Here is a 13,609-nt window from a genome sequence, read left to right on the forward strand (position 1 = left end):
AGACTTTAACAAGTTTAGAGACGTTGTAGCAAGGTTAAATATTCCAATTAAAATTCATTAACTCAGAATAGTTCTTGTGTAAAAGTATCAGGTAGTTGGTCTCATCAATTTCAGGTATTTAGGTTATCCAAAAAAGTAAAAATGCCATTTATATAGGCTAGAATTTCATAGGATCTCCAATTTGGATTATAATGCTTTCCTATAATTACATAACACATACTACAAAAATATACATTTTGTGCATAAAAAATAGATAACTTTTAAATAAAGAAGTTACTAATTAGAAATTAACCTGAGAAGAACCACTGAGAGTCCAGAACAATTATGTTCTTTTCAACTACCAAAATATTACTCTAGAATTAGGCAGATTCACATGCAATAAACCCATTAACACTGTAAAAGGAAAAAAAAATCTGAAGTACTGAATAAAGGAAAACCACAGTCATAATGTAACCACCACAAAAATGCAAACAAATTCAGAAGCCACAGTGTTCCCCTGGATTCCAAAACACACCACTGGTCTTTATATTGTCTGAAGGACATCAAGCCACATTCTCTGCTATGAAGCCTAACACATCACTATGCAGATTACGAAACAGATATTTATTTATGCTTTCACAAAAACAACACTGAGAGCCATTATACATGGCTCATCATAAATAACGATCTAACTACAGTCCAGATTCACAACTCATTTATTCATCCTCCACTGATTTGAGAACTAAGAGAAATCAGCCCTCTAGATATTAGTAGATGGGTTGAAGATATTCAGTGGACTGCTTTGTTTCAGCTTTTGTTTCACAGCTGTGGTTTTAACTTTACATTCACTTTCAATATTGAAAATTTGCTTCCTTAAAGATGCATGCGTTTGAGCCCAGGTCAGCAGATTACAAGGATGCCTGAACTGCTAAAACAGCAGTCCTGTCCACTCTGAGACTGTCTCCCCCGAGTCTTCCTACTCCAGCCTACCTGCCTTGGCCTACCCTCCTGGAATAAGGTCTGGCACAACCCTGGGATGACTCCCGATCGTGCTTTTAAGAGAAGGTGGCCTCTTCCCAAATTAGACAAGCCACACATTCTCAAACAAGCAAAATTAAAACTCAGAATCAAGGTAGCAATAAAATCCATCAACTGACTCTGTCAAGATATGAGTTCCCTTTTGAAGACTTCCTCTTGATTCCCTGAGGACTTTTAGAGACAACTAAAAGAAAAACACTAGATGGGTAAGGAGATTTGTGTGTTTCAAGGGCAATTCTACATCATTTGAAACTAGGTAAACTATTGCTTTCAAGGCTACTCAAACGTGCCTCCTTTTTAAAAAGGTAGTTTCTCTCTTTTTTCTAAAATAGATAATGTACGCACATGGTTAAAAAAAAAGTCCCAAAAGGTATGTGAAAATTGAGTTTCTCTCCTCTCCCTCCCACCCGTCCCCAGGTCCCCTCCCCAAGGACAACTATTGTTTAAGTCCTCTTCCGTAGACAATGTCTGTACATGAAAACATACCCAAGCGCTTTAAACCAATTATCCTATATTATACACACAGTGGCAGCTGCAAAATTGCTACTAAACGCCCCCAGGCTTAAAGGTGGTGATCTGCTGGAGGGGATGGGGTGGGAGGCAGACTGACCTTGAAACTGCGGTTTCGCACATCAAGCGCCGGTTTTTACTTCGTGCGTGTTTTACTATCGTGTCTATGGAAGACTCGAAAAGATCAGAGAAGAAGGAACCCCATCACAAGCCACCCCAGGCACTGCCACTCTCTCCGCTCGGATCTGCACTTTATCTATGTCCCAATCTTTAAAGTATATTTTGTATTCTCACTGGGTTTAAAGGAAGTATCTCGACTCGCCTTCAAAACAGGAGGGGGAAAAAACAAGCCTAACTCTGAAGGTAACTTTCAGAACCAGGTGACTTTTTCCTCCCCGCCAAACGCGCAGCCTACTTCGGTCGTGTCCTTAGGAAGGGTTCAGCCTGGCACGGAGTTGGAGGGGCGAGCCAAGAACAGAGAAGCCCAAAGACGGGAGACAGAGGTGAGGGCGTCCCGAGCCCTGGGCCGCACTTTTCTTCTTCTAGGCAAATGTTTCGAAGCAGAACCCCCAAATCCTTGGGCTCTCCCTCCTTCCTCGGGATGCGCGGGCGCTGGGGCAGCCTGCGAGCTCGGTCTCTGCCCTGCGCCGCAACTTCAGTCCCGCGTCCTCGGGCGCAGCCAAGACCCCCACGACTCGCAGGGATCGGGTCCCCCTCCGGCCGCCTTCCCAGATCCCCCCGGCACCCCCAGGAGGGCCGCGCTGCAAGCAGCGCCCCTGCGCCTCCGCGGCTCCTGGGACCCCTGCCCCGGCCACCTGCGCGCCCCAATGCCCGGGAAGAAAGCCACAGGTAGGGGGGCGGCGCGGCGCTCACCTGCGCAGGAGGGGCGCTCTCGGCGCCCGCTGGAGAGGAGGAGGAGGTGGCGGAGGCCATGTTGTGGGGCTGCGACTGCCGCTTCTTCCAGGAACTCCGCTTTCCCCTCCCCGCCCCGCTCCTCCTGCCCCGAGACGTGCGACTTCTTGGGGAAAAGTTCGGCCGCGGCTCAGGAAGGCCAAGCGCGGTCCCGCGGCGTCCGCCCCGCGCGGCGTCTCCTCCCTCCGCCTGCTGGGGCCGCAGCGCCCGCCAGGTGCCCGCCCGGGCCGGTGCGCTGGGGGCGGGCCCGGCTCAGGTAGGGGCGCGGCGGCCGGCTGAGCCCGCTCCCCGCCGGCCGCCCACCCAGCCCGGCGAGCATGCCCAGTCGGCCGGCGCCCCGGGGCTGAGCAGCGGCCGGGCGGAGGGGCAGGGGCCGAGGGGCGTCTGGCCTTACCTGGGGAGTGGGGAGCGGAGCAAGCTCCCGGAAGGGAGGGAGGACAAGTCGTTTCCTGTGGGCTGCTGAATAGAGTTCCATTAGGCACCTCCATTAGAATAACAAAATAATCTCTGATTATCTGATTAATTGATGCTTATTCAAGCCTAAGCAAATAAAATCATCGTTAGGCAATTTTGCTTTTTTATTATGATTAATCTACAGCATACAATCCCTGTAGGAGCAGTGTTTGCCAGGCACACAGCTTCGAAACAATGTCCATAGCGTCCCTTCCACCCACCGAGGTCCCAGCAGCACCTAGATTGCCTCAGCTCCCTGTCCAATGAAAAAATAAAACTCCGGAGCCCTCTGGTATGTGAGGTGGACCCTGAGCGAGGAAATAGGGGCCAGGACCTCTGAGTGTCCTTCTTTCTAGGAACTCAAGTGGCAAGGCTTCGCGGAGCTCCTGTTCTGGACAAGGCTGAGGACAGTTGGATTCAGGATGCTGCCCGCACAGAACTTGTTATTCAGGTGCGGGTGCGGAGCAAGGCAACTGCCCCTCACATTAGTGTCTCCCAAAGGGAGAGCCTCTGACGGGAGTCAGGGGAGCTGCGTTTAATTGGTGCTCCCAGCAGAGTGCATTAAATGACAGCGAATCACTCTGGGGAGAAAGTTACCTCCTTTTCAATTCTCTTTCAGGTCTTCTGATTCCAAGAAAGTATTCTTTCTCACACACTCGCTAAATTCTCTTTTTATCAGAGAGTCGACCTCAAGCTCAAAGCCCTAGGTTAGCACTGATATCTAACTAGAATTTATAGCGTTGTTAAGTTTTCGTTGTTTCGTTTCATCGTTTATTGTTACTGGTACTTTCTATTTATGGCAAGTGAAAGTAGTTTTCTATTTATGGTGGGGATCCAAAGTTTCCTTTTAAAGCAAGTATATAATAGCTAAAAAAAAACCTCCCCATAAATAAAGTAATAGTTCAGGTGGCACTGAGGTAAAGCAAAAATTCTAGAGGTAGGTGGGAAACAACTGAAATATGGGAAACTGACAACAACGTTTTCATCAGCTTGTGACAACTACATGCCAGAATAACTCCTTAACCAGAGAGCAGTGAGTTAACTATACCACTTCATTAACACCTAGCTCACTTCCTCTATTAACACACATAACGATGAAATTTTATTGGCATCAGTTCTGTGTTGGGCTCTGTGCTCAGCTCCTCGTTCATATTATCTCATTTAGTCCTCACAAAATCCTTGCAAGACAGGCGGCGCAATCTGGAAATTGAGTCTCAGAAGCGTTATTTTAGCTAAGGTCACAAACGTTTTTTTTTTTATTTATTTTTTTGAGGAAGATTAGCCCTGAGCTAACTGCTGCCATTCCTCCTCTTTTTGCTGAGGAAGACTGGCCCTGAGCTCACATCCGTGCCCATCTTCCTCTGCTTTGTATGTGGGACGCCTACCACAGCATGGCTTGCCAAGCGGTGCCATGTCCACACCCGGGATCCGAACCAGCGAATCCCGGGCTGCTGAAACAGAACGTGCGCAGTTAACCACTGTGCCACCGGGCCGGCCCCTGAGGTCACAAACTAATAGAGCACCAATGACTCTATCGTTTGGGCATTCTTAACTTGAGTTTGAAAAGCCACTTTAGAATTTAGCAAGTCCACAAGCCCTCTGAAATTTTAGGTTAAATTCTGTGTGCTGTGTAATGGGGAGAAGTACATCGTTTTCATCAGCTTTTCAAAGAGATCTATATATCTCCAAAAGTTTAAGAGCCACTTATGGTTATTTACAAGACGTTCCCATGCCTTGGATTATATGGCCCATGGAGGCAAATGTCGTGTCCTCTTATGTCTCCGATGTGTCCAGCCTCGTGCTTTATCTCCTCGGCCACTCATAGGAATTGATGGGAATTTAGCCGCAAATAGCTAAATGGAATGTGTGAAGCAGACAATACAGGCTACAGGAGCGGGGTGGGGTGGCTTGGGAAGAGCATCACCTTGGTAAATCCTGCGCACACGCAGGTATTTTACAAGACAGCCATAAGAACTATCTTAAACCAGTGGCAAGCAGCCAACCAGGTCGACAATAGCGGAAGGAAGTTGCAAAAGCTCTACAGGAAGTGAGCCCAAGAAGCAGCACCTGGGAGATGAGCCCAGAAAAGCGTGCTTTCCTGCAGAGCTGTCCCAGTCCAGTCTGCTCATCTGGCTGTCTTTTTCTGAGAAATACTTGTGTTCAGGCTAAAGACACTACCTCTCCAGGGGCAGCCTGCACCACAACCGAAAAAACTCACTATAAGAAGTAACTGGGAGTCTGGCAGCTTCTCTCTTGCCTTTGAAGACTAAAACTAACCAAAAATCTTTCCTTTCAGTCCATGATTGCCTTTAATTTTGTCCTTGTTCTCTGTGTCCATCCCTTCACAGCCAGGTATCTAAAAGATTGTTGTTGGCGCAGCACCCCTGCTTTCTCACTTGCACATTCCTTTATTCATAGACATCGGGCCTCTGCCCTCCTCATCGACTGAAACTGCTCCTCTCAAATCGCAGTTGTCTTTCTATTTACCATGTCCACGAAGGATTTTCCTAGACCATATCTCAGTTGATCTTTCAAGGGCACTTAACATGGCGGTCAGTTCCCTTCCCTTTCTCTAAAGTATTTTCTAGGATGCTGACCTCAGTCTTCCTTGCTTCTCATACCATGCACTGTCTCTCTGTGATCTCATCCATATTAAGCCTTGGGCTATCAAATAACAACTCCCAAATCCAACTAAGACAATCTCCCTGAGTCCCTAACCCATATTTCATCATGTCCAAAATGGAACACATCCTCTCTCCTTTTCTACCCGGAGGACAACAGAACCATGTCCTCTTCCAGCATTCCCTAGCCTATTAGTAGCACCGCCAAGCAACGCACCTCGAAGCCAGGGGGAGGCTTGGAGGCCTTGGAGGGGAGGAGACTCCACCCTCGTCTCTCTCAGTCCAATCAGATTCTGAGTCCTGAATAATTCTTTGAGAGATTTATGAATTATCCCCTCTTATCCATCCCTACCACATCCCTGCCTTTGACCTTCTAATTGCTGCAATTTGTTGAGCAATTATTATGAGCCAAACCATGCCAGCTGCATTTTCTCATAATCTCTACAGAGACAACTACAGTTTCCTCTTCATTTTGCATAGCGCATCAGCTCTGTCATCCAATATTATGATTCTCCTCTAATTTCAAATCTGTTCACATGGCTACACACTGTTAAAATCTTTTAGTAACTCTCTTTATCCTTCAGGATAGAGGTTTAGCTTAGCAAGCATCCCGCCCTGGCCACTGCTTCCACCTGATCATAGCTATTCTGCCTCAGCATTTCCATCTCCAGGCCCTTCTCCATTTCTGTCTCAAGCACAGTGCACACACAGCCATTCTGAATTACTTGTGGTTCCCCCACCACCGCCAAGGCCATTGTCTTTCTACAGGCTGTCCCTACTGCCTAGGAAACCCTTCTTCTCATCCTCCAATCCTCTGCCTCTTCCATCTTCTCTGTCTGGTTAGCTCCTATTCATCCTGCAAGACTCCATTCAGAAAATATATCTTTAAGGAAACCTTCCTGCCCCTTTTTCTGTTAAAATGTGGTTCATTGGCCTGCCTTTGTTCTTCCAAAACACCCTGCAGCATATAGTTATTTTGAAGAATAGGTTCACACTTTTCTACAATTTGGAAATCCTAAAAGTTGAAAAAACCAACAACCTACACTGAATTGGTATGAGGCTATGTATAGTCTTCATTCCACTTAGTGAATGTTCATGTTTTAATTTGGAGGTACTGCCCCAGACCCTTTAATGAGTGTTATGTAATATACAGTTTGTGCATCACATTAACATTCTAAAAATTCAGAATTGTGAAACACATCTGCCTCCAAGAGTCTCAGATAAGGCGTATAGATCTGTATAACCATTGCATTCCTTGTCTCCCTTTGTAATTGAAAGCTTATTAAAACTTTGACTGTATTTTTTCCTGTCCAAATCCTCAGTATCTAACACAATGTCTGGCTCAATAGAAGTTTGCTGAATAAATTAAACATATATTTATGAAATTGGACTATATTTTATGGGACTGATTCCCAAGGTCAAAACCCGACACCTCCCCTTGTATCCCACATGGTTATCCCTCCTCTGGGTTATACCATACCTTGCACACACATGACATTTCTCACTATATCATCATTGTTTGCATATCTGTGTCGCCAGTGAAACTGAGCAGGTTGAAAATGACGATGATGTATTAATCTTTATATTTCTGGGTTCTCAGTGCCCAGCACAGTGTCAAATACTTTACCTAGTGGCTCAATACATCCTGTTGAATGATAGAGGGTAGAAAAGAAAAGAGGGGTGGAAAGGAAGATAAAAGAAGAATAGAGGAAGTCTGGGCGAAGATGGTCTCCTCTCTATTTAGAGGATTCTAAAAGTATATTCCAAACTCAGTCACTTCACAATATTTGCCATATTTATGCATCACCTTTATTATTCAATATTTTTATTTCAATTAGCTTACTTTCTACCTAAACAAATTTATTTTTAAAAGAAACTTTATCTTACCATCTTGATGAAAAATCACTTTCACTTGCCCTAAACAGATACAATGAAAACAAAATATTGCTCATGTCTTGTTTTATTCTATATTCTGCCTGAGGCCCTCTCTCTTTGTTGAAAAGGAAGCTTAGCAAGTGTTAAAAGGGCACGAAAATTGTCCTTAGGTGCAAACTTTCTCCTCAATGGTAACACAAGGTGTGAGAAAGAACTAAACAGTTAATAACTTCGTGTATGATTCAATATTATTTGATTCCCTGTCCTTGAGCCACCTAATGTTATGTCAAGAACCACCCGTGGAAGGCAGAGTGTATGAACCGTACTCTCTCTTTCCCTCACTCTGCGTCTACACTTACAGTTCTTCACAAGCTCCATAGACGCTATTCCTTCCAGAGTAGTTTCTACTATAATTAGATTCTAATTCATGATTATGTTTAAACAGTAGGAATTTCCCACTTGGTCATTAGCAAGAGAAAACAACTATTTTCTCACGTAGTGTCTATGAAATCTCCAATAAACAAGGAAATAAGAGTTAATACAGAAAGTTTTAGCCTGTGAGAAAAATGTTTTAAAGTTCAGGAGATTATAGTTAGTGAGTGTGTGTTTGTTTATAAAATAAGCAAGTAATAGAGAAGCATTTCTTAAATAAAAGTAATATATATTTGGTTACCGCTACCCCTGGGGACTGTGATCATGTATAGAAATATGTCCCTTAATCTTTAAATTTTATGAGGGAAAACAGCTCAGCAAGCACAAAGTTGACCAAAATGTTTTCTCTCTTGTGGCTTTTGGCTTTTCCCCCCGTTTATGGTCTCAACTGGGTAGAAGCTCATACTTCTAAATACACAATAAAGATCATGGCTTAGCAATGTTTTTATCAAGGTCAACTGGAATGAGAGTATAATGTTTATTTATTGAGTAAGTTTTGCAGGCCCATTAGAATATGGTTAGATAACTTATTTTAGTGTCTACTTCCATTTCTTAATTTCTTAAACATTTGAAAGGAAATAGAGATTTTTCTGATATCTCCTGTGGAATGAGAGACACTGCCTACATCAACATATTTGAGATAACTAATTATTGATTTTAAAAACACAATCACATGGGGCCGGCCCAGTAGCTGACTGGTTAAGTTTGCCTGCTGTGCTTTGGCGGCCCAGGGTTTCGTGGGTTCAGATCCTGGGAGAGGACCTAGCACCACTCATCAAGCCATGCTGAGGCGGCATCCCACATGCCACAACTAGAAGGACCCACAACTAAAATACACAGCTATGTCCTGGGGGGCTTAGGGGAGAAGAAGAAGGAGGAAAAAAAACAAGATTGGCAACAGATGTTAGCTCAGGTGCCAATCTTTAAAAAAAAAAAAAAAGAAACCCAATCACAGAGTAGTTTATGAAATGGGATAATAAATTTGATAGTAATAATAAACTTCATAATAATAAGAAGCTTTATAGTAGAGTTACAGAAGAGCAAAGATCAGTGTGGTTGAGTCTGCTTTATCTCCACATTTTGATTTCAATAACATATAATCTGATGGTAATATGAATAACTGTAATATCAATCCTCAAAAATACATATAAAAACTTAACATGAAGAAAACTATCTAACTAGCAATTGGAAATAAACTAGTAACTTTCAACCTTTATTAATAAGGAAAAGCAAACTTTCCTAATTACCCTTGCCCAAATTCCCAGTGAAATGAACTGTGTTTATTCTGCTTGAGGGCACTTAGGGCGGAAAAGGCAAGAGAGACTTTGTTTTGTTTATTGGCATGGCATCTAGGACACCCGGAAAAGAAATAAAAGAAAGTGACACCTTGAGAACAAGATTTGGGAGAATAAAGAGGAAGAGACTTTCAATTAAAGTATTGTCTTCCTTCCCACATATTCCTTTTCATTCCCTTTTGTTTCACCCTTTCTTGTATTCCATTCTGCTTCTGCTAAGCCAGAGCCAAGCTCTGCTAATTCTTGTATGTTTTCATCTTTGTCCTGAACAAACGGAAAAAATGATCATGAAAAAATCATCATGATCTCGACCTACTGCATGCACACTTTGCTCCCAGCTCCAAAGAAATTGCCTGTGTAATGCTCTGTGCTTTATAAAACTGTTCCTAGTGCCTTTATATGGGACTTCTGCACCTAGGAATTCTTTTTTTTTTTTTAAAGATTTTGTTTTTCCTTTTTCTCCCAAAGTCCCCCGGTACATAGTTGTATTTTTTAGTTGTGGTTTCTTCTAGTTGTGGCATGTGGGATGCTGCCTCAGCATGGCCTGATGAGTGGTGCCATGTCCGCGCCCAGGATCCGAACCAGGGAAACCCTGGGCCACCACATCGGAGTGCATGAACTTAACCACTCGGCCACTGTGCCAGCCCCTGCACCTAGGAATTCTAATTGTATACCACTATGTGATATAAAACCTTGAACTTCAAATCGGAGTTTTTAAATTCAAACCAGAATGTAAATAAATAAATTAGATTCAGTGAAAATACAAACACCAACACAACTCCCCACACTACTCCCAAACCAGCTGCATTCTCAGAGAGTATCAAAAATTTCTGGTCACTGGGACATCCTATAGCTGGTCATTTTATTTTGCCACACTCTTCCCCTTGTCCACTCTTTCAAGTACAGTACACAGCTTGCTTAAATTCCATATTAAAAGTTTTGGAGAGCTGTATGAAATTCTTGTGGACACTTAGGATGCAGATAAACCATAATTAGGGCTCACTGACTTAGTAAAAATTGATAACTAGAAAAACAGTCTTCAGCCGAGTGCTTCCGTTCTCTTCTGAACACGTACTCTGGGGCTTCCACTTACGACTGAGCGTGTTTCTATCCTGCAGATGGAGGCCACATCCAAGCACCATTCACATCATAGTTAAAGTCGAATATTTATATTCATTTTTTGGCAGATGGCCCTAAGAAAATCAGTATTTTTTAAATGTTTCCTACCGATAAAGTGTCTTGAAGAAGAAGAAGAGGGTCTTTATTTGCACAAAGATTCTTACACGCAGTCCTGCAGGCCTTCCCCAAAAGCAAACATTAAACTCAAGGTCTCGTGAAAGCAAGGTTGCTGGCTGTTGTGTCTACCGCTGTATATCCCAGGTCCTAGGGCTGGACCCAGCACTTCCTTAATGCTAAATTAATGTTTGTTGACTGCCTGGCTGAACTCTGTATTTTATTTATGGCTCTTCCGATTTATTGATATGTATCTTTCCCATTACTTATTCTCTCTGACACTGAATTTATGAATCTGTAGTGGATTATTTTAATAAAATTATTGATAAATAGAATGAAAATATAGAGACTGTGTAAATTTACATCATATTATTGGTTGGTTTATGTGACGATGACATTTGAAGTTTATTTCAAATGCTTCCTTTTATTAATCTCCTCTTTACACCTAGGCCTTCTGTTTTGCAGAGCACCTGAAAAATACAGTACATGACATGCCACTATTATTTCTCTGAATGTACTGCCCCCTAGGCGTACAGATAGAGTACGTCTCTCTTACCTTCCTCCTGCTCTTGATTACAGTCTAGATCGGGGTCAGCAAACTTTCTGTAAAGGACCAGAGAGTAAATATTTTACGTCCTGCAGGCCATACGAGTTCTGCTACAACTACTCAACTTCGCTGTTGTACCATGAAAGCAACTATAGCTAACAAATGGGCATGGCTATGTTCCAATGAAACTTATTAACAAAACAAGAAGTGGGTGGAATGAGCCATAGTTTGCTGACTCCTCATCTAGATTGTCAGCATGCTGTCCTTTGGCTTTGTAGAATGTCGCTTAGTATGTGCTGGGTACTCTGTTTTATCTCACTTAATCCACAAAACAAATCTCTAAGATGGATACTATTATCCACTCTTTATAGGTGAGGAAATTAGGGTTTAGCAAGCTAACTTTACTGTCTTCCCCTAGCTTGTGAGCGTAGTAGACAGGTCTGTCTGTGTGATAGCCCCACCCTTGTTAAGAGGCCACCATCTCTCATCCAGAAAATCTGGATTACGGCCTAACTGGTCTCCTTGCTTCCTCGCCTCCTTCCTACAATCCTTCTCCTCACAGAATGAAAACTGTTCTGTTAAAAATGTAAGTTAGATCATGTAACTTCCCTGCTTAAAACTCTCCACTGGCTTCTATTGCCTTTGGAGTTACAACCAAACTCCTTATTCTGCCTGCAAAGTCTAACATGTTCTGGCCCCTGCTTGCTTGTCTGACCTCACCTCCTGCCCTATTTCTCTTCTCCTGCAGGCTCCAGCGACACCAGCCTAAGTTCTGTTTCTGAGACATGCCCAGGCCCTTTTGGCCTTATCTCCTCTGCACAGGATGCTCCTTCTGCCTGGAGCATCTTCCACGCCTTTGCTCCGGGTCTTTCCCAGTTACTTCCTTCTTGTCATTCAGGTCTCGGCCTCAAGATCATTTTTCCCCAGAAACATTCCCTGATCCTCCAGTCTATGCTTTATCAACCATTTTTTTCTCTGCATAGTTCTCATTACTATGCAAATTTTCTAGTCTATTGTTCCTTGCCTGGCTGCCCCACTAGAATGAAGCAAGGATCTCTTTCTCTCTTATTCACTGCTATATCATCAGAGATTCAATAGTGCTTGGATATATTAAGGATTCAAGAAATATTTATAAACATCTCCTGAATTACTAACACAAATCTGTGCATTTCATCATATTTTACTGCTTCCCAGGACTGGCTAAGGCTATTTCTCATGAGACACATCATAGCAGTTGCTTGAGGAAGCATTTGGTTTGTGTTGTTCCATCCACATCTCTTAACTTATGACCTCCAGGTCATATGCAGACAAAAACAAAATACACCAACTATGTATGGCCAGTTAGTTCAATGGCCAAAGACAATGATATGCTCCATTTAAAGAACAATACTCTTGAAAGTGACAGCCCCATCTTTATGTGGCTAAAATTCTATTGTTTAGGAAGCAGCCTTGCTGAAATGGCTTAACTCTTAGGATGCCTTTCTTCAAAGGTTTCATTGAAAATGAAAAGATTATGGTCTAAAAGAGAAACAACTTTTATTTCACACTGAGTTCGGGGGCCATGAACAGGAATTTCCCCATAATTATGCCCTGCCATGAAGAAGGCCATATAGGTGTTTCTTCTCTTAAGTAGATTATGAGCTCTTTAAGTCGAGACCATGTTTCTTTGCATTCTCATGACGCTGAATGCACAGACATTTAATAAACATTCAGTGTCTTAGATAAAAAATAAGGGAGGGGAGGAAACTGCAGAAGTGATTGATTTCAAGGCAGGCGAAAGGATTCTGATTCCGAGTCTGTTAAAAGGAAGCAATAAGCATTTATTTTGCAATATGTACTAAAGAGTATCGTTGTGGTAACAGGCCACGAGAGGGTTTAGAAGAGCTTCTCTGAGGCCCTGGACAACAACTTCAACTTTTTCAGCTTCAGTTTCCTTATCTATTAACAGTGAAAAAGGATTGAACCATGTGATCTTTAGGATCTCTTCCAAGGTTAACATTCTATGTCACCATGACTGCAATCCCAGTGGCTGGAAAGATAAGCCTGAAATTCAGTTAAATAAGCCACATTGCCGTTGACACCATTAGTACAAGAAATATAGAAAAAAGAGCAACCAGAATATTTGGAGATGCTTGGACCAGTATTCTTCATTCACTCACTTTTTCATTCATTCAAAAATTTTTTCGAATTCTCACAGATATTTTACTACATGTAGTGAGAGGAATGAATCCTAGGGATCTTTTTGAAATACTCAGTGTGTTCTGAGCTCTCTAAAGAAGTGGGAGAGCAAGCACAAGGCTTGGAGTATACATGCGTGATTCTAGTCCATAGAACTCAGGAAGGAACATTCCTAACTTGATGCTCCTAGGGATCTGCCCAGTTTTCTTTGCCAGGAGGTGATGAGTCAACCACAACACTTTTAGATATTTTGACACACCCTTCCTAGAAATAAAATTTAATGATATGAGGACAGTGAGGACAATCTGGTCAATAAGTGTCATCAGTTATAAGACTATGTTCAGTTAGACACTGCACAGAAAACTTGAAATGCTCTGAAATCTTAAAACTCATATTTGAAAGGAAATTGGTAGTGGTTTCCCCAAAGTAGAGACCATCCTGAAAATTTACATGATGTTATTAATAATTAGTATGAAACCCAAATAAACTTTTCTGAACAAATTCAAATCAACCCAGAAGAAAAACTGAATTATCTT

General features: G+C 42.7%; 1 protein-coding gene and 1 long non-coding RNA gene across 5 annotated transcripts in view; one reads left to right on the forward strand and one right to left on the reverse strand.

Moving 5' to 3' along the window:
* Positions 1–2,929, reverse strand: part of ANK3 (ankyrin 3) — a 624,902-nt gene extending 621,973 nt beyond the window's left edge. For 2 of the 4 annotated variants that reach the window (XM_070488264.1, XM_070488195.1), the window contains exon 1: positions 2,401–2,682. In XM_070488264.1, coding sequence (XP_070344365.1) covers positions 2,401–2,460 — 60 coding nt within the window. In that variant the 5' untranslated portion in view covers positions 2,461–2,682. Of the gene's footprint in view, positions 1–2,400; positions 2,691–2,833 lie in introns of those variants that run through there. The other 2 variants (XM_070488170.1, XM_070488208.1) reach the window with 2 other exon arrangements.
* Positions 1,912–13,609, forward strand: part of LOC106826164 (uncharacterized) — a 41,842-nt gene continuing 30,144 nt past the window's right edge. The window contains exons 1-2 of the long non-coding RNA XR_011495184.1: positions 1,912–2,030; positions 3,512–3,599. This is a non-coding gene — a long non-coding RNA (uncharacterized lncRNA). The remainder of the gene's footprint in view (positions 2,031–3,511; positions 3,600–13,609) is intronic.

This window comes from Equus asinus, chromosome 2 (genome assembly GCF_041296235.1).
Source record: "Equus asinus isolate D_3611 breed Donkey chromosome 2, EquAss-T2T_v2, whole genome shotgun sequence".
Classification (NCBI taxonomy): Eukaryota; Metazoa; Chordata; class Mammalia; order Perissodactyla; family Equidae; genus Equus; species Equus asinus.